The 21,399-nt window shown below is 38.0% G+C and overlaps 1 protein-coding gene across 2 annotated transcripts in view; it reads left to right on the top strand.

The window, feature by feature from the left end:
• Positions 1-21,399, top strand: part of ADGRB3 (adhesion G protein-coupled receptor B3) — a 723,536-nt gene that overhangs the window by 458,689 nt on the left and 243,448 nt on the right. Inside the window, exon 18 of one of the 2 annotated variants that reach the window (XM_088024325.1) lies at positions 16,492-16,500. The exons of the other annotated variant lie outside the window; for it this stretch is intronic. Within the exon in view, the coding sequence (XP_087880451.1) occupies positions 16,492-16,500 (9 nt within the window). The remainder of the gene's footprint in view (positions 1-16,491; positions 16,501-21,399) is intronic. 2 annotated transcript variants of the gene reach the window in all.

The raw sequence follows: 21,399 nt of genomic DNA, 5'->3' as shown, positions 1-21,399 counted from the left end.
GCAGCCATCTAAATGCATGGTGTTAGGGACCAGAGGTGTCTGGCCCTGTGATTGAGGCCATGGTCCCTGGGCTACCAGGGAGCCGAAGCATTCATGTCACCATGAGTATAAGGTGATGTTAAAGGGTGGATCAGTGAACAGCAGGGCCACAAAAATGAGCTGGTGAAACCCAAATGGAAAATGGAGCTTCAGTCATTTTGTACTGATTACTTGGTAGAAAAGAGTCTACCTGGTGCCACATCTGATTTATGGAACAGATTGGACTTGTAATGAGAGTCCAGATATAACTGACCTCTTTCAAAGGAAGTCGTAACCTTTTTTTGATATACTTCAAGTGTGGGCTCATGAATAAATTATCACTGAAGTTTTTCCATTTTATTCTGGAGCTCATTCTTATGTTGAGATTTATTCAGATATGTCCATGAGAATAGACAACCACAGACTCCAAAGTGTAATTCATTTCATTCTTTTACTGTTCTTTTCCTACTGAATTTTTTGTTAAAAAGAAAAAAGGCATGGTGTTATATTGTGTATTTGTTCTCATGACAACAGTACCAAGAGGAATAATATGCTTTGAATGAAATCATTTCCATGGTATTCACAAAATGAAAATTTCACAATGCTCAGATGTTGTCCTCAAAAAGCTAACAAATAAAAAAGCTGCTGACCTCTGTAAGGAAGATGACATAACCCAAGTTGGGCCACGTACATATGAAATTCAGCTATACTGAAATTTAGAGAGTCCAAATGTTTCTGGTATACTGAAATTCTTTCATTCAGCTGAAAGAAATGGGTCATAACTATGGAATTGTTATAGTATTTGTTGAAATGAAATTTAGACCATGCCAGTGTATCAAGAGAAGCTAATTTTTGCCAAGCAAAGTAGGTACTGAAAAAACTATTTTATGTAGCTCCACTTAGATGATTACATTCAACAAGTTACTTTTCTAGGTTTAATTATACACATTATAAGTAGAGTGTGCCAATTGTCAATCAAGTAAAATGTCCTTACCTTCTGTCTCCATAACTATATTTTCTTCATCTGCTGGTTAAGGGGGAAAAAAAGTCTCATTTGGCAATGAGCCTTTGGATATTTATTAATTATGACAAACCTATGGCTTTTATCCAATTTTTAAAAAATCTTTGATCATCTCTTAAAATGACCTAAAGGTTTTAAACCATCTTTCTTTTATCTGCCATCCTTAGTTTCATCCTGTAGTGAACTGTGTTAAGTAGTGAGGACGGATGATCGTATGCCTCCTTTTTCACCTGCACTCAGAAATGCTCTCTTTGTCATCTAGTTATCCAAGAGAGTTTGTGCAGAATATTCTTATAATTATAAAGTGGCATACATTAAGGCAGAAGCATTTGTATTAAGAATTATCAGGTAGTGACAGTGGAGGAATTTGTAAGCAAACTAATTAACAATCTCAAGGCTTTTATGGGCACTGACATTAATATTTAAATTATACATGATTGTGCCAGGCACTGAATAATAATATGTTATGAAGTTGGAATTTTTGTTTGTATCCTCGATTCCCTGAAACATCATATTTTAATTTGTTAAAGGTCCAGGACAGAGCATAAATTCTGCTGGTAGTTAAATTTTAGTTTGGGATTTTTTTGTTTGTTTTATTAGAATTATTGTAGCCTTTGATAAAAAAACTATAAATACAATAAAATTATTATGTGAAGAATGTTCTGCCCTTTTCTTTAATATGATAAAGAAAGCATATAGAAAATCCTAACCATCGTTGTGATAAAGAACCAAAGAATAACACTGAAAACATAATATTTGGTTCAGTAAAAATCTAGTTGCTCGATAATCTAATATTTCATGGTTTTATCTTTTCATTTTTCTGGTAATTCACTTTTGTGGAAATTTCCAGAAACAATTCATATTTAAACAAGTCATTTGTGGCCTGCCTCAAAGAAATTTAAACAAATATGTGCATTCTCTTTTACTACTTCATTACCTATTAATTTCATCTAAAAGATATTTTTTTCCTTTGGAATACCTTCTTATTGGGAGACTCCAAATCATAGTCAACATATGAATTTTTTATGGTTCTCATGTCACTTGGGAGATGAACTTGTTCTAGCATTGTGGTTCATATCAAATGATTTGAGACTGGATCCTCAATTAAGTGAAGTAGAAATTTAGTCAATATGAATGGGTGTAGTAAGTAATATAGGAATGCATACATGGTGAATGTAGTCTGTGCACCACCCACTCTGGATTGCAAGAAATGTCTCGTCATTTATTTTTCTCAAAATTAAATGTAACCTGACTCCAACCCCCTATCCTACTGAGTCCCCTGAAAATTCAGTCTACCATTATTATACTACTCTTCTCTTTCTCCCAGCCTGGCCTTCTGTTCATCCTAGTCCCTAAGGGTCTCAGGGATCTACTGAGGACATTTGGGGACTTCTGCTGATCTTGACTTCACTTTGGCTACCATAGATGAGTAGCAGTCTCTCTGCTACTTCCTTTGCCCTCTGGGCATGGACATCCTTCCCAGTGCTTGATCTGGGCACACTAAGATACCGTGCATCTCTGCCCCTAACTTCTTGTCCTCTTCTAGCAGTGAAGAGGCCCCTGCCTCCTTCTTATTCTTTTTTTTTTAATTTGTTATTGTTATGTTAATCACCATACATTACATCATTAGTTCTTGATGTCCCCCTTCTTATTGTTGAGGAATCTCCCTTACCCTCTAGCCCAGGCTCAGCATTCATCACTTTCTCTTATCCCTACTCTCATTCTCGGTCTCATTTTGTTAGACCTACTATTCCTTCTCAGTGAGTTTAGACTTTTATAAGAGAAAAATGACTTAATACTCAAAATAACCCTCATGGTGGAGATCTTTTATGGATGAGAAGACTGAGAACAGGAGGACAAGACAAGTTAAGTAACGTGCGCAAGGTCACCCAGCTAGTTAGTGGCAGGACCGAGATTTGGACGCAGTCTAGCACTGGGAGATCTGGTGAGACCTTGTTGAATGAAGGAAGAAGAAACACAAGAAGAACAAGAAACAAATCAACATCTCAGCAAATTACTCTGTTCTATCAGGATTTCTCAACCTCAACACTACTGACATTTTAGGATAGATAATTCTTTTTGTGCAAGGTTCTTCTGTGGCACTGTAGGATGTTTATCAGCGTCGCTGGGCTGTACCCACTAAAAGGCAGTAACACCTTAATTATGACAATAAAAAAGTATCTTGAGTCATTGCCAAGTGTTCCCTGGGAAGCAAAATTAACTGTGAAATCAATATATACTTTTATTTGTTGTGTAGGGGTCAATTTAGTATAATATTCTTTTAATCTCTTATTGCAAGCCTATCATGATAAGGTGTTGTTAGGGTAAAACAGGTCACCTGGGATGCTAGTTTGTTGTAAGACTGAGTTGTCATCTTCTAACTGAGATCTGTGTGTCCCATACCACAGCTGCTAAATAATCTAAGGTTGGCTTTATCATTCATCAGCCTCCTAACATGTACTGGTTTTCTTGGCAACGTGGCATCAGATTAGCTTGCAGAAAATTATGTACCTCTTTTACTTTTTATTTCCTTGACTACAAAGTTGATTTTTTCCCTAGTTGCCGAATATACTATGAAATCAGTTAATAAATACAGAATGAATTCTAGATCTCCATCTAGAAAGCATGGAAATAGTCATATTGAAAAAAGAAACACAGATTACCATGATCCCAGCAAGAAATAGACTTTCCCAAAAGCTTTTATTTTCCGCTTAATCAACTACCTGAACCAAAGACATCTGCAAAAGTTAAATATTGTGTCAAAAAATAATAATGACCTAAGGATATTATTTTTAAATAATGATCAAACTTGGTAATTTGGTATTTTTTAAACAGATTTAAATATTTTTTTTTACATTTCACATTTTTACACTTTTTACACTATTCTGCCACTGTTACCATTACTTGACTGAGGTATGCCTGTCTAGCCATGCACTTCCAAGCATGTGCTTGTAAAGAGGTGTAAATTGCATTCAATGGATGGTGATGTACATAGCCTGACAGGCCTAGGTTGAAGTTGTACTTCTGCCACATACAACTTTTATTGGGCCTTATTTTTCCTGTCCCAACTAGCACTAAAAATGTGAGAAAATGTGATTGCGTTTCCTCTTCCTTCCCAAGAGAAATTATATCACCTTTTGAAGAGTATCTAAGCAAGTAAAATTTTGGTTCCTCAACCAACTTATTTCAATGATCATCAATGGTCAGAGACATTTGTTCGCCAGAAGAATTCAATGGATTCAGCAGTTTTCCAAGACTTTAATTATATTCTGTATTGTAAAGCTAGGAAAGCCACTTGCCTCAAGGGACTTGTGTTGTAAAGGCCCGTGCTTCTGGGAAAACATTCATTGTGGGTTGTTTGTTCATGCCTGCACTATTGGTAGTATAGAGATGACCAGTGTGCTAGTGGCCATGTAAAAGACAAACCAAATGGATAAATAACTGAAGGCAGATCACCTCAGGATATAAATGTGCTTAGAGTCTTCCACTAGGGGAGCATCGTAGTGTAACTGTGGATTCTGCACAAATTCAGTATGAAAAACTTCCTGTCAGAAAAAACAAAATGGAAACAATTTTGATCCAATCACCTTAGTGCACTTGAACATAAATCCGGCCCAATTCTTTGGTCTCTCAAAACTTGTATTACTTCATCAAGGATCTTCATGCTACTCTTCTACATAAACCTGTTCAATAATTATCTTCATCAAAGAATTCCTAAATAAATCTCTGATGTTCTTTCTAAATAGCAAAACAATAGATTCTATGACTAATCTTTGTTAACCTTCTGTAAGAAAATTACATGGTGTGTGTAAATGTGCTTTGTTTATTGATTAGGCTTTTTTTTAATAGCAAAAACCTTAAATACATTTCTGCCTTATGAGCCAGAGTCTCTAAAATCCAAGTTTCCTAAAATTGGTGTTTCTTTCTTAGTACACTGAACATATATAGAGAGATCAGTTTCAAACATACATACATTATTTTGATATATCACATTAAACATACATTATAATGTAAGAAAGTCATTTATTTAACAACTACGTGTTGTTTTTACCATGTGCCAAGTATTATACAGGGTTCTAGGAGTAAAAGATTTTTGCTTCTCATACCCCTTCTAGATTGCAGATTTGTCATTGTGAGAAATCAACCAAGAGTGTGTGAATTATTAGCAGTCACAAAATATATTAATATTTATTGTTTTTATTTTTGTTTTTTTAAATATCACTGAGCTAAAAAGTGGCAGCCAAGGAAGAAGGAGCTGTCTCAGTTACATGGATCGTGGAGTAAGTTGGATAAGGAATGTGAATTCTAGCTTCAGGCCACATTTTTCCCCCCACTAGATTTTTAGTTGAATTAAATCATAAGAGAAAAAATGATTATTGCACACACTGTCCTTGTCACACTACATCTGTTACAATTTCCATTCCAAGAGTTGTTTTCATCTTCACCATCATCTTGAGTCCCAATTCCATATCTTCCCCTCCTGTTTAAGGTCTTCCTCCCACCCCATTTCTGCAGCACTCTTTTCCTGACTGGGTCCCTTTCTTCTGAGTTGCTAGATGATGCAAGGTTTGAGGATTCTGACAATGTTGCTCTCACAGAGGTCTGTGCAGGAGGGTTACTAAATAAGAAGTTGTTGGGGTGTCTGGGTGGGTTAGTCGGTTAAGCATCTGCCTTGGGCTTGGGTCATGATCCTACGCTCCTGGGATCAAATCCCTCATCGGGCTCCCTGCTCAGTGGGGAGTCTGCTTCTCCCTCTCCCTCTGCTGCTCCCCCTGCTTATGCTCTCTCTCTCTCTTTCTCTGTCAAATAAATAAATAAAATCTTTTTAAAAAAGGTTGCTAGTCAATCTCCAGATGTCAAGGAATGGGTAAAGGACTGTCCCCCATAGTGTCCAAAAGTCTCCCCTGGAAGAATGTACCATGGATGTAGTTGGTCTTGCTGGCAACAGTACCACTGAAAAACTTGGGGCAAATTCCAAATCCGAAGATTTCTTTTTATAATCTTTGGAAAATTCCCTCCTGGGAAACATGGGGGCTAGTGAAAACTTACCTCCTTTTAGGAGGGACTGAAACTGCTAACCTTGGCCAAGAGACCTCTTCTTAACATTGCAATCTCTCTACCCCTTGAGATTGAGTACAGCAAAATGGCTGAGTATTTACATAACTATCAGATCAACATGGTCTAGGCAAATGTATGGTGTATAAAGTCAAATGAACTTGGAACTGTAACTGGTAAGCTTCTTGTTTTCTCGAATTGCATCTCTGAAAGTAGGATAAGAATGCCTATACAATGGCTTTGGGGGAGATAGAATTCAAATACAATATGCAAAACAGCTAACCTCTTCAAACTTATCATGTAGGGATGAGAAAGACATACCCTAAACTGTGTGTGTGTGTGTGTGTGTGTGTGTGTGTGTGTGTGTGTGTGTGTGTAATGTCAAATTATGGTAAGGGCTAGATGGTAAATAATGAGATGTTATGAGAGAGAAAAGTGGAGTAGAGGTCAAAATTTAGTTTGGGGAAATCCAAGAAGGCTTTTTTGAGGAAACAAAATCAAACTGAGGTCTGGATGACAGGTAAGAATCATCCTGAGAAAGATCTGGAGGGTTCTAGGAGGGTTCTGGGTGGACAGCCTTCAGGCCGTAAAGAGTTTGGTGCCGTCAAGGGTTTGAAATGCTATGGTGTGGTATGGATGGGGGTAGGATGGGAAATAGATTGCTCCTCATTTGAAGAGTGATTACATAACTTATATTCTGAGCTGGGAAACCCACAAAAGAGTAAAGGTGGTGGGGAAGGGGCCTTACTGATCATTATGGAGGAACAGGAAGCTGAACAGGGACTATATTGGGCACACAAGGCCACACAGGTACCCTATGGTTTGGCCATGTCAGAGAACTTGGAATTTTTTTTTTAATCATGATTTTTTTTATTATGTTATGTTAGTCACCATACAGTACATCATTAGTTTTTGGTGTAGTGTTCCATGATTTCACTGTTTGCGTATAACACCCAGTGCTCCATGCAATATCTGTCCTCCTTAATACCCATCACCATGCTCACCCATCCCCTGCCCCCCATAAAACCCTCAGTTTGATTTCCAGAGTCCACAGTCTCTCATGGTTCCTCTCCCCCTCTGATTCCACCCCCCGTCATTTTTCCCTTCCTTCTCCTAATGTCCTCCATGCTGTTCCTTATGTTCCACAAATAAGTGAAACCGCCCTTTTGACTATAGGGCCAGAGTCACTGTAATCTCTGAAGGGAACAGGCTTGAAGAGCTTGGATTTTGTTCTGAGTGCAGTGGGAAGCCACTGGAGGGCATTCAGTTAGAGGGTGACGGTATCTGGTTTATGTTTTAACAAAAACTAGCGACTGTAGTGGCCCCTAAGATTATAAGATTGTAATGTTTCTCTCAGTATAAATGAAGTCATTTTGATGACATATATTAGCCAAGGCTGGATTTCTTTTGAAATTCTATATCATTAATGAAATAATTGAGGAAGAGGAAGTGTCTCTTATACCTTCAAGAAGGATGTAGAAGTTCTTTTACTGTTGCTTAGTATTTGAATATGCTTCCAAAATCAGTGGCAGTGAGAGTTTTAAGTCAATACTCTCTGTCAGCTTTACCCATCCCAGCCCCTCATCTTCCTTGTTCCCTTATACCTCAATATGTGGTTCTCCTAGACCCCATGTAACTCAATAAAAGTAAATAACAAAAATAGTCATAATAACAATAATAGGTAATATTGATTACTAGAAATCATGGCCATGGCCTGCTTCACATTCAATGTCTTATTCAATTCTCAAACTGTGAGGTAGGTATTATTAGCCCTATTTTATAGATGAGAAAATAACGCTTAATAGAAGTCAAGTGACTTATCCAACTTTACATAAGTAGCAAGTGAAGAGTTGAAATTCATCCCAGGTTGTCTGATAGCAGAACCCCTGTTTCCACTCTATACTGGGGATAGTAGGTCAGTGACTATTCAGAACTCTGTTTTGCTGATTCAGTGGGGGTGAAAGGGTTAAGATGAACTTCCATTTTCTGTACTTAGTGTAGCAAGTCTAATTTCTAAAGCCAATTGATGTGCAACCAGTGTTATGAGAGATTTTTGCTGCCTTAAGGTGTCATTGTCACTAGCCATGATATTTTCAAAATAGAAATGACTCAGTGATACCATGATTGCCTACTTTGTTTCTTTTTTCTTTAATCAGATGAACTATCGCTACATTTTCAAGTCTGTAGTACTAAGTCTAGAATATCCCCTATGCTTAACATGAGATTAAAACATTCCACGTATTGAGTTAAAGATAAAAGAAGGCCATATTTTGGACTCACTTTCCCTAACAATAGTGGGGAATTACAATTGCCTAGTCACTCTTAACTTTGTTGAAAAAGAATTTAAAAAAGGTATCATCATTGAGATAGGAAATTGCTGTAGAAAAACAGAACTTGCTATAAAGTTTAAAAGTCTCTTGTGTAGATGAAATCTCATTGTTGTAAAATTTACTTTGATGAGTATGTGATCAAGTCCTTAACATTTCTCCTGAAAGATGTTTCATCCTTATCTTGTCCCTTTTTCTGATTAAAATGGTGGAAGATAAGAAATTATTTTTAAAATTAACAATAATTTTAAGAACCCATTTATTTTGTATAATAACACAAAGCCCATCAAAAGTGATAAAGTATGAACAATTGGTACATAATTTCTAGGCTGTTGATAGTACCAAGGGTATATAAAGGAAGCAGGAAAATTAACAACCTTCTGAATATTGATAATTATTATCGTCAGTTTACATATGGTGAACATTTTGAAATCTTGTTCAGATTCTCAGTGGAATACATGTGATTAGACTTTCCATTTGTGGAAATGTTCAACTTCAGAAAAGTAGAACACATTTAGGAATTTTTTTAAAAAATACATATATTTATCATTATTCAGAATATCAAGTGGATTTTTTTCTGATGACTTAATTTTTAATGAAATAATGTTGTGGTATAAAGATGTTCTCTGGGGGCGCCTGGGTGGCTCAGTCGTTAAGCGTCTGCCTTTGGCTCAGGTCATAATCTCCTGGTCCTGGTATTGAGCCCCACATCGGGCTCCCTGCTCCATGGGAAGACTGCGTCTCCCTCTCCCACTTCCCCTGCTTGTGTTCCCTCTCTCTCTGTGTCTGTCTGTGTCAAATAAATAAATAAAATCTTTAAAAAAAAGAATCATACCTCATTTAAGCACATCAGAATCACTTAGGGATCTTCCAAATATATAAAATATATTAAGTGATGTTTTGCTGCCCAGCATATATTCCCATTCCTCCTGGGAAGAATTACACAGCTGTCCTTAGGAAATCTCACGCTTCCATATAAAGCCATGTGTTTTGTGTTAAGTTTGACCTCGTTCCTAACCAAAGCAATGGGATATGTTGACTGGCCTAAATCATGGCAACCTACTAGGTTTGTGGTAGACATATGATTTGAGGCTGTCCATACCACATGGCTTTTTCTAGAACAACAAATCTCCCTTTTTTGTGGCTTGACTAAGACAATATATAGCCCAGGTCTCTGCCTGCAGCCATCTTGTGACCTTGGGGAGCCAGCATTAATATAACAGTATCAACGTAGGAAATTAACATGGAAAAACAGGAAAAATAAAAGTATATCCTTGGTGTTGTGGAGCTTCTGATTCAAGTCACATTTTAGCACTAACACTGTATTCTTCAGCGAAGTAACTCAACATATTTGTCAAATTGTTTAGTTTGAGTGGAGTTTTCTGTGACATGAAACCAATATAATTGTAATTGATGCAATCAACTTTTTTAATGAAAATGTCACTTCAGTTTAGACTTGTGAAGAGCAGAAGAAATAGGACAGTTGAGCACATATGAGCCCATCAGTTTCAAAACCTTCCTATGATATTAATAGAAATTATGAAAGAATTACTTTCCAGTTGGGTGGCATTCTGGGTATGTTGAGGTATGAGTCATTTTCAGTTGACAGGAAAGGGCCCAAACAATGACATTTGGGAGGAAAGTTGGAGTGTTCCAATAGCATCGCAACATGGATTTCGCTTTGTTTTGTTTTGTTTTGTTTTAAGCCGCTACTCCCTGAGTACTCACTCCCGTCCCAGGCACTGTCTTAAGTGCTACACTTACAATTCTTAGAACAGTGCTTAGGTAAGTGCTACTATTACCACTTTAGGGATGGGAAACCTGCAGGGGGGAGAGAGAGAGAGAATGAGACAGAGAGGAATGTTTTTTGTGTTTTGCTTTTTTTTTTCTTTTTGGTTTCTTTGGGTGTGTGTGTGTGTGTGTGTGTGTGTGTGTGTGTGTGTTTTGGTTTTTTTTGTTTTGTTTTTGCTATATGGGCGGAGTAAGTGCAGGTCCTAAAGGAGAGGCAATAAGAGGATTGGCTGGGAGGAGCTGTCAGGGGCGGCTCAGAAACCGGAATTGGGCCCTGGGTGCTGGTACTGAGATGGCTCCTCCCAGTCCCAGAGGAAGCCTGATCTGTGGGCTCTCAGCGGTAGCCCCTGAGTCCTGGGAGGAGGAACAGCTGCGTGCTCCACGTACCAGAAGTCGCTCCGCCCACATTCTCGTCCTTCTTAAGGAGTCAGCCTCATGCCACCTGGCTGGTAAACTCCAGTCCTCGTGGATGAAGTTTGGGAATTCAGGGTAAGAGTTGTTCCAGTCTTTTTTTTTTTTTTCTTTCTTAGCAACTTTCAAATGTACAATACGGTATTACTAACTATAGTCGCCATGTTCTACATCCCCATGATTTATTTTACAATTGGAGGTTTGTACGTTTTGACCCCCTTCACCCATTTAGCCCAGCCCCCACCCCAACCACCAATCGGTTCCTTGTATCTAGGAGTTCGTTTTTGTTTGTTTTAGATTCATAAGTGAGATCATTCGGTATTTGTCTTTCTCTGACTTATTTCACTTAAAATATTGCCCTCAAGGTCAATTCCTATTTTTGCAAATGGCAAGATTTCATTTTTTTTTTGTGGCTGAAAAAAATACCCATTATGTGGAATATACCACACATCTTCCTCCATGCATATATTGATGGACCCTTACGTTGTTTCCATATCTTGGCTATTACAAATAATACTGCAGTGAATGTGGGGGCGCATATATATTTTCAAGGTGGTTCTGTCATTTTCTTCAGATAATACCCAGGAGTGGAATTGCTGGATCATATGGTAGTTCTAGTTCTAATTTTGGGGGGAACCTCTACTTTATTCTGTAGTGGTTGTACCAATTTACATTTCCACCAACAGTGCACAGTACACAAGGGTTCCCTTTTCTCCACATTCTTACCAACGCTCTTCATTTCTTGTCTTTTTTTTTTTTATAATACTCATTCTAATAAGTGTGAGGTGATATCTCATGGTAGTTTTGACTTGCATTTCCCTGATGACTAGTGGTTATGAACATCTTTTCATGTACCCCTTGGCCATCCGTATATCTTCTTTGCAAAGATGCCTATTCGTATCCCCTGTGCATTTTTTAAATAACATTTTGTGTGTGTATGCTATTGAGTTGTATGATTTCTTTATATATTTTTTCATATTAACTCATCAGATATTTGATTTGCAAATATTTTTTGCCCATTCCATACATTGCCTGTTCATTTTGTTGATGGTTTCCTGTACTGTGCTGAAACTTTTAGTTTGATGTAGTCCCATTGTTTAGTTTGCTTTTGTTTGCTTTTAGTGTCAGATCCAAATATCATTGAAGACCTATGTCAAGGAGCTTAATGCCTGTTTTCTTCTAGGAGTTTTATGGCTTCCCCCGGTCTTATACTCAAGTCTTTAATCCATTTTGAGTTTATTTTTGTGTATAGTAAGGTAATGGTCCAGTTTCATCCTTTCGCATGTGGTTGTCCAGTTTTCTCAATGCCATTTTGAACAGACTGTCTTTTCCCCGTGTATCCTTAGCTCCTTTGTCGTAAATTAATTGACCATATCTGTGTGGATTTATTTATGGCCTTTCTATTCTATTCCATTAATCTATGTATCTGTTTTTATGCCAACACCATACTGTTTTGAATTTGGGTAAGGGGGTAATTCTCGGAATTCAGGTAAGAGTTGATTACAGTTTTGAGTCCAAAATCCATAGGCCAGCCCGTCAGATTGGACTCCTAGCCAGGATTTCTATGTTACAGTCTTGAAGCAAAATTCTTTGTTCACCAGGAAACCTCAGTTTTCTTTCTTAAGGCCCTTAACCTATTAAATGAGGACCACCCACATTATGAAGGGCAATCTGCTTAAAGACAACTAGTGATAATATTAATCCTATCTACAAAACACCTTCACAGCAACATCCAGACTAGTGTTTGACCAAACAACTGGCACCATAGCCCAGCCAAGCTGATACGTAAAACTAACCATCATGGAGGGTTTTCAAATAACACCTCACACACACCTACTTTCACCCCTGAATCTCCTTTAATGCATTAAGGACACAAAACTAAAATTAAATTAGGGAAACTGCACTTAGGCTTCCTGCAGTTTTGATAGGTCTATGGGCCTGAAAGTTATGGGCAGAAACGTTATTTTTCAAGACACAGACGAGGCTCAAAGTTGAAAGAAATAAAATTTTCTTTGACGATAACCATATAAGCTGAAGGAGGGATCAGGAAAATAAGGGATTGTGGGTGCTTATTTCCACTGATTACAGTGAAAACTGAAGGCAGTTTCTTGCCCTAGGTGGTATTAAGAAGGTGGAGTTTCTGAAAGCTGTAGTATTAAGCAGCAGTTGTGACTTCTTTAAGGTTAACACTGCTTGAGTAAGATGAAGGTGTATGGTTTTCAGAAGAAAACTTTCATTAACAAAAGGACTGTCCTTGGGCAGGTAGCTTATTGCGGGTCGGGGGCGGGGGGCAGAGCTTTGTGAAAGCACATTAGAACAGTAAGCATGCTGCGCTTACTAATGTGCCTCCCTCATATGCATGCTTCATTAGTGCCTGTGGAGGGGGACTTAGCAAGGGGCGTGGCCCTTTGCTGGTGGGCCTTGGGCGGCCTCTTCCCTAGCTGCCCCTCGCCTCCAGCTGAGCCAGGCTAACTTCAGAAGTCAGAACCCTGGGGACGCTTCCAACTATGTTTTTGTTTTTGTTTTTTTTTAACTCCAACTATCTTTTTCTTATTACAAAAACAATATGTAGTTCCTGAATAAAATTTAGAAAAATGTATAGACAAAAATTAATTATAATCCTGCCATTTATGTTTGTGCATATTGTTAAACCTTTTAATTTAGCATGGATGTTAATGTGGGACTGGCTCTGGATATAGGTAGAATATGGTTACAGAAATGGGTTTATGCTTTACATACTGTTTTATGCCCTACTTTTTCATTTATTGTATCATTAATAGGTTCTTTATCAGTAGACATATTTCTACAAGGGTTGGTAGGACTGCACAGAATTCCATTATATTTATATTTTCTAATGTTGAAGTATATAATCCACTGCTAAAGTATAAAGTATGTTATTCCACTGGAACACACATTCCTGAGATTTTGTAGTTCTCGGGCTACCGGGCATAATTTTTTTCTGTCTTTAAACAGGAGGAAATAGAAAAAGATATACTAGTATATTCTAAATCCTTACCCTCTAATAAGTAATATCACAGCCATATTACAGTAAACCAAACTCTTGTAGGCAATAGGTAATACTTCAGGATTAAACATTAGTTTAAAATTTAATTATCTCAACAAGTTCAGAACTAAGAGTTGTGAATCAAGGCCAGCTTATTTTAAAATTTTTCATTATCTTGAGCTGTAAGGCAGGAGGCTCCAAACCCAAGACAGATTTTCAGTGCCCTCCAACTATTGTCTTATCTTGTGTTTGAGTATGATGTGTTTTATTGAATTAGATTAAAAATTAAGTTTGGGGTCTTATTTTAAATAGCAGTGGTCTCCAAGGAGCGTACTTTCTCCTCACTACTGCTTGTAGTAGGTATCGCTGATATCCACAGTGCAAAGTTGTACCATTCATTTCTAGCGTGAGTAGCTTAAAGTGTGTAGATACATGCAACATTATTATCTGATTGCCACTTTTCCTTCCCTATCTTTCTGACTCTTCTACCAATAAATGCATTTCACAAAGTTACCAAAGGAACAGTGAAATATGATTAACATTTTTTAGGCCCAGTTTTATGTGAGATAGCAAGAATTACTTTGAACAGGTAGGCAGGGGCCCCCGGAGTCTAGATATGGCTCTGTCATCAATCGAACTGAGAAAGTAGCTGGCTCCCACTTTCAGTCCTCAACTGAGTGCATGTAATTGGTGAAACTGAAGTCACATTCAGAACCCTAGCTGCAAGGGCCTCCCAGACATGTCATATTTTAGATTTACAGCCTCTGTAGTAGAGGGCATCACATTACACTGAAGACTGGATTAGAGATTGAAGGAGTCTGATCACAGCCCCAGATGTTCAGTATCTGAGTGTTACCGGAAACTCATTAATAGGCCACTGTTTTTTATCAGAAGAGTATGCATTTATGTCTCAATAAGGAATATACTTATCTTAAGTGGGAATATGTTACTGTATAAAGTTTTGAAAGTGATTATTTAATAATCAAATTCATAATTGGTCTATCTATAATTAAATTGCTTTTTTTGGTAGCAGTATTCTAAATATTGTTTTTTTCCCCCTTGAAATGAAGAGTATATGATAGATATGCCCCAAAAGAATGTAATATGAGTTAAGCTAAACTTTTGTTCATATTTTATTCTATTCAGAAAGAATTAGAGCTGCTATTGTAATGGACACATACTGGTACTTTGCGTTGCAGATTTCTCAAAGCTGACATTTGTTATTAATAGTAGTTTGGGTCCACATGCCTTTCTTCCAGTTAATCACTGTCAGAAAATTTCTGATTTACATAGAAGTCAGCAATTATTGATAATTATGTTTTCTGTATCTAGTTGAGCTAAAAAGCTGTTTCAGAGAGCGTATTGATGAATGGCTGATGCTAAGATCAGATCGTTAGCATGGATTTATCAGACTGTGATGAAATGCTAGGGGAGAAGGAATTCATTCATTCATTCAGCAAATATTTATCTGTGCCTACTGTGTGTGAGGCAGTAGTAGGGATTTGGAATACATCAGTGAGCAAAACAGACAAAGATTCCCGTCCTCTTGGAGCATATAATTCTAAAATGAGTAGACAGACAATTAAAAAAAAATAAGCAAATTACATTACAGAAGTTAATACATGCTATGAAAAAAAAAAGAGCAAGGTGATATGGGTGGGGATTATGGTGAGATGTGGTCAACATAGCTCTCATTGAGATGGAAGATTTGAGCAAAGATGAGGAAAATGAGAAAGTTTATTTATGTGACCATCTGGAGAAAGAACATTCCAGCCAGGGGCGGGTGGGGGCGTGGGGAGCTGGGGTAAAAGGCATGAAGTAGAAGAGTGCCAGGCTTGCTCAAGGGATAAGCACTCAGGGGATTGGGGGGTGGGGTGCATGCAGCTGGTGTAGCCAGAGTGAAGTGAGGGAGAAGACTTAACAGGAGCTGAACTCCGAAAACTCCAAAGCCCACATTATACAGCACCTCATACCATTGCAAGGACTTGGGATATGGCTCTGAGGAAATGAGTCCTGTGAGGATTTTGAGCAGAAGAGTGATGTATAAGTTTACATTCTAAAGTGTGGTAGCTACTGTGTTGACAACAGGCTGCAGGTAGGGAAGGGTATAAGCAAGGAGGTCAAATATAAGTCTATCGCGGTGATCTAGGTGAGAGATGATGGTGTCTCTATGAGGTAGGTACTGGTAGAGGTAGTAAGAAGTGGTCAGACTCTGGATATGGTTTGAAAGATTAGATTTAGAGTGTGAAGGACATAGGGGAGTCATAAATGACTTCAAAGACTTTGGTCTGAGCTACTGGAAGAATGGAGTTGTCATTAATGAAATGGAGAACACTACCCATGGATTAGATCTTCGGGATAAGAGCAGGAGCTCTGAATCATTTTGTTAAAGGTCAGAACATATGTATTTATATATTTCAGTGCTTCCCAAAGTGTGGTTCCTGGATCGGCAGCATCAGCATCACCTGGGAACGTGTTAGAGATGCATACCTTGAGCCCCATTCTAGACCTTCTCAATCAGCAGTCTGTCCTTTAGCCAGTCTGCCAGGTGATTCTAAAGCAGGCCCAAGTTTGAGAAACATTATATATTGTCTCCAAGAGACAAGGACCAGGGACCACTTTTTGAGAATGGGAATATTGTGGGTTTTGACCTTAGAAGACCTGGATTCAAATCCTAACTGAGTTGGGCAAGATGGTCCTTCTACCTAAGCCTTAACTTCTATACCTTTAGAGTGTGGATAATGATACCTGTGTCACCAGACTGATATGAGCAACCAGATAAAACAATGTAGGTTAACAACCTTGTGCAAATAAAGCACCTTACAAATACTGAGAATAGAAAACAAGAAGCTGGAGATGGGGAGAGGGGGGAGGTCCTAGAATTTGCCTCTGTTTTTCTCCAATATCCTCTTGCTTTCAAGAAGAAATAATAGTGATTACAATTGGAAGGTACTCTGATGGAAGATGAGTTTCTCTTGAAGTTTTGCTAGACCTTTAAAACACAGGTGATAAAGATGACTGCTTGGCAAATAGATTGCTGATGCTACTTGTGTGATTCAGTAGAAAGAATGGCTGTTTGAATTTTTTATTTACTTCATTTGGGTATAGAAATAAGAGAAGTGTATATTTTTTATTATGAAAGAGAAAACTTTTTCAATATGCATTTTCTTCTCTAAATGTATGCGTTTATCTTTTTACATCTGTTTACATTTGGTTTGCAATCTTTAGGTTTTGTTTTTCTACTTTTCCACAAAGTGGGGTATGAGGCTTATGAATTTTACAGAAGTCTGAAGATAATTTAAAAATAAAAGATGTAGTCTTGGAATCACTTTTCCAGGAAAACTCATTATTCTTTCATTTTGTTACAAGTAAAGATATTCAAGCTATTTGCTAAGACCAGGTCTGTGTGGTGGCAAGGCAGTTTTAAGGTTTAAAGGACTTGTTACATCGCATGAGTTTTTACATTTGAGGTCACTAACATTTTGTTTTTTTGTTTGTGGGTTTTTTGTTGAAACATTTCAAACATGTTTGACGCCAGCTTGGTTCTGCCATAGTGATTTTCAGACAAAAGTGTCACCTAATATTCATGCTAATCATTGTTCTAGGTTTCTGATTGAAGAGCTCTTATGGTCTACATAGAAATGAATAAATTTTCAGAATATGGACTACACTGGTCTGAGAAATTACAAGTTAACTACCATTACGTATTTTTATACATTGAGTACAGAGTGAAGGTAATATATATAGGATTAAATAATAAAGTTTAAAAGACTTGCTTTACATAAGTACAACTTAAGTCAATCCCCACATGCCTGTTTTGGAAGCTTTTACTTCCTGTCTCTGAAATTCTCTAATAATATTCTTGCAGATTGTTCAACATTGATTCAGCAAATATATGTTGAGCATCTATCTGGATGCTTTGTGATGTTACAGTAAACTAAACAGACAAACATCTACACCCTCCTGTAAATGATATTCCAGTAGATAGAGGCAGATAATAAACAATATCAACAAATTATTTATAATATGCTACATATGCTGTGGAGAAAGATAAAATGGGAAAAGGATATTAATAACGGAAAGGTGAGGGAAAGGGAATTTTACGTAGAGTGCCTAGGGAAGGAGTCACAGAGAAGGTAGCATTTAAGTCTAGACCTCAACGGTTGCAAGAGAATAAGCCATGTAGATATTGGGGGGAGAGAGTTGTCAGAAGAGGAACTGCAGAGGCCTGGAGTTGGAGCACATATAGGAGCAGCAAGGTGGCCAGTGTGACCAGAGAGGGGTGACAGTAAGACTTAAGAAATGAGAACGAGATACAAAATATAGAGAACCTTGTGGGCTTTTGGAAGGACTGAATTACTTGGAGTAAAATAGAAACCACTGGAGAGTTCTGGCACAGGGCGTACATGATTTGGCTTCCATCCAAAGGTTTCTTCCTTTTGCATTTTAATTTGACAGAGAAATAACCAAGAAATAAACTTCTAGGATTAAATCCTCTCTCCTATAAACTTTGGAGTCACCAACCATGCAGCATTGCATGTGACTGATTTTTGTTCTTCTATAGATGATAATTTCAATCCTCTGTAATGTTTGGTATTTCTCATTGTCTTTATGTTTGACATAGAGTGTGTGTCTGGGTAGTTCTATCTTCTTTTTCCAAAAGCTGTTCTCATGTAGCTAAAGATTCTGATCTGTCTGCAACCCAATGAAAATTTCTTCTTTATTTCCTCTTCTTCATTATATCATCTTTTGTAACGTTCCTATAAGATAGATGACGGGCTTTCTGGATCTCCCCATCTCTCTTAACTTTTCTTTCTCTGATTTCTACATATTTACCTCTTTCCATACTAAACACTCTAGAGTTAGAATTCTGTATTTGCCACTTACTTGTTCTGTGACCTTGGGCTAGTTACTCAATCTCCACGTAGTCTGTGATTCTTCATCTATAAAATGAGCATGATAGTAATAATAATACCTACATTATAGGAACATTGTGTGGTGTCAATGACTTCATAGGGGATGATCAATCAATGTTACCTATTTATCTTCCAGGTCACTAATTTAGTGTTCAGTATCTTCATTCTGTTATTGAGCAGTTCCTGTTTTTTTGTTTTTTGTTTTTTTTTAATTTAAGGCAATTATAACTTGAATTTCCAAGGATGTTTTCTTTTTGACTCATTCTTCCTACAAAGCAGCCTATTCTTTTTCTCATGTATGCAATATGCTATCAAATTTCCCCTGAGGAAAACAATTGGAAAAAATGTGGTTATTTTCTTCCCCAAATTATTTTCATTTCCCCTAGATTCTGTCATTCTATTTCCTAATATTTTTCTTTTTGTCATTGGTTTTTTCAAATGCCTTGAGAAACTCGGTTGCCAGTCCATATTAATGGATGAACGATGTGGGATTTTTGTTTTATTTTTGTACATAGATAGCTGACACGGAGGAATCCTCTATATATTGCAAATTTTTTCTCATCCAACTCTGCCTTTTGGGTGGGAAGGCTCACTGCAGGGTCTGCATCACCAGATAGAGGTGGAGATAGGCATACCTCTTCTTAAGATTCACAAGCAGTGAACAAGCAGGCAGACCAGACAATTGCCAACTTAAAGTCCCGATTGGAAGGTACTATCTCTCCTGTGTGTGTGTGCTTTTTCCATATCGTTATGGAAATCCAGACCCCTCTTTAGCCTCTACTCTCTTTCTTTAACTTTAATACCCATACTAGGAACTCTCCCCAAACAGATCAGGTACATCCTTTGGGGACTTCTCAGGCTTAACTCCATTACCTTACAGAGGAAGAGAGGACCTGATCAGCCAACAATTGTTTTCTTCATTTCTTTAATGACTGAAAGTTCTCTAGTACTTCTTTAAAAAGAACAATGCTCACCTCTCTGTTGAAGGCAGTTTTGTATGCTCTGATTTTTCTTTCAGTCTAATTCCATCTGTATCTGTATTCTCAAAATTTCTACTTGGCCCTTGGGTGTTATCTTAAGAATACATTTTATGTTGGGGCACCTGGGTGGCTCAGTTGGTTAAGCACCTGACTCTTGATTTCAGCTTAGGTCATGATCTCAGGGTTGTGAGATCGAGCCCCGCATTGGGCTCCATGCTGAGCATGGAGCCTACTTAAGATTCTCTCTCTCCCAGGGTGCCTGGGTGGCTCAGATGGTTAAGCATCTGCCTTCGGCTCAGGTCATGATCTCAGGGTCCTGGGATTGAGTCCTGCATCGGGCTCCCTGCTCCTTGGGAGCCTGCTTCTCCCTCTGCCTCTCTCTCTCTCTCTCTCTCTCTCTCTCTCTCTGTCTTTCATGAGTAAATAAATAAATAAAATCTTTTAAAAAAAAAAGATTCTCTCTCTCCCTCTGCCCCTCCCCCTCTTCATGCTCTCTGTCTAACAAAAAAAAAAGAAAGAAAGAAAAAAAGAATACATTTTATGTCATTTCAGTGAATTGGGGAAGCAGCAAAGAGTTGAAGAATCTTGTGCTCTGTCCCAAATTTTGGACCAGGTCAAGTCGGTATCTTTTAATTTGTACTCCCTGTGCTTTTTGCCTCAGCAACTGATTCTAAATATGGACAAGTCTAAGGCCTAACATAATAGATTGCCATAGAAGGAGGTGTATATCATCAAGATTCCCCTCCTCCTTTTCGTTTAGAGTTTGACCCTTTCAACTGTAAGATGAGTGTGCTAGATTACTGGAGAGGGATCTCCAAGGTAGAACAACAGAGGTTAAACTCTTTAGCTCCTAAATTAAACAGCCTTATTCTCCTTAGTCCAGATTTTCTTTTTCCTCAGTTGAAAATGAGGCAGAACAGATAACGCTGGAGTTTGCTGCCAGGAAGATATGAGAGTTTAGGGAAGTGAGACTGGGCTGGAGTGTGGAGAGAGGAAGAACAAAAGTGAGACGACACATTAGTCTTCCCTGTTCCCACCCATGGGGGTATGTACTGGACATGTCTCCATAGCACACTTCCAGATTTTGAGTAGTAAGGGGAATTAGCATCCAGTTACCTGGGTAGAACTTACCTGATTGCAGGACCTCTTACTCCACTCCTATTACATAATGAAAGGACTGTAGAGAGATTAAAGAGTGGTAAAATTAGTTAGAAAATGTCAAAAATTCCCTCTCCAGTTTTCTGCAAAGTCAAAATGAACATGATGGGGATGTGGGGGTTTTTGTTTGTTTGTTTGTTTGTTTTGCTTGCTCTTTCCTCTTGTGTGGTAGGAATTCTGTTTTGTTTGTTTTACTGTGGGCCTAGAGATGACCAAGGAAAGTAGCTCGGACTCCCATGTTCTACCCAGTGAGGTAAAGGACCCCATAAAGGCAAGGGAATGTGCCGACCATTGGAAGTGTCATCTTTTAAGAGGATGCATGAAGTCTGGAGACTATATGTGGGTGCTTAGCTGAATGCCCCCAAACCATCAAACAGACCACCTAGTAGTCAGATGGATGTGCTCACTGGACAGATGAAGTGAGGATTGACCAGTAGAGAATTGGCCAAAACCAGACTCCCAGTCTGTCACCAATTTGTTCAGGTAACTGCACTCCCTTTGTACAAATATTCTTTGTACAAATAATCTGTTCTGGGACAGATTTTAATCGGATTCAATGGTTAGAGAAAGGGGAATTTGGAAAGAGTGTTGAATGGAAAAGAGATCACGGAAATGTTTGAAGATGACTGTATTCACCCAAAAGATGCTATGTTTTAATCTAGAAGTGGTCAAAAAAACTCTAGGACTAGAGTGCTGTTTATAAGATTGGAGTGAATTT

Source organism: Eumetopias jubatus, unplaced genomic scaffold (genome assembly GCF_037043125.1).
Source record: "Eumetopias jubatus isolate StellerSeaLion01/CBP00866 unplaced genomic scaffold, mEumJub1_p1.0 scaffold_6, whole genome shotgun sequence".
NCBI classification, from domain to species: domain Eukaryota; kingdom Metazoa; phylum Chordata; class Mammalia; order Carnivora; family Otariidae; genus Eumetopias; species Eumetopias jubatus.
The sequence above is the reverse complement of the archived record's forward strand: the minus strand, read 5'-3'. Positions and strand labels throughout refer to the sequence as shown.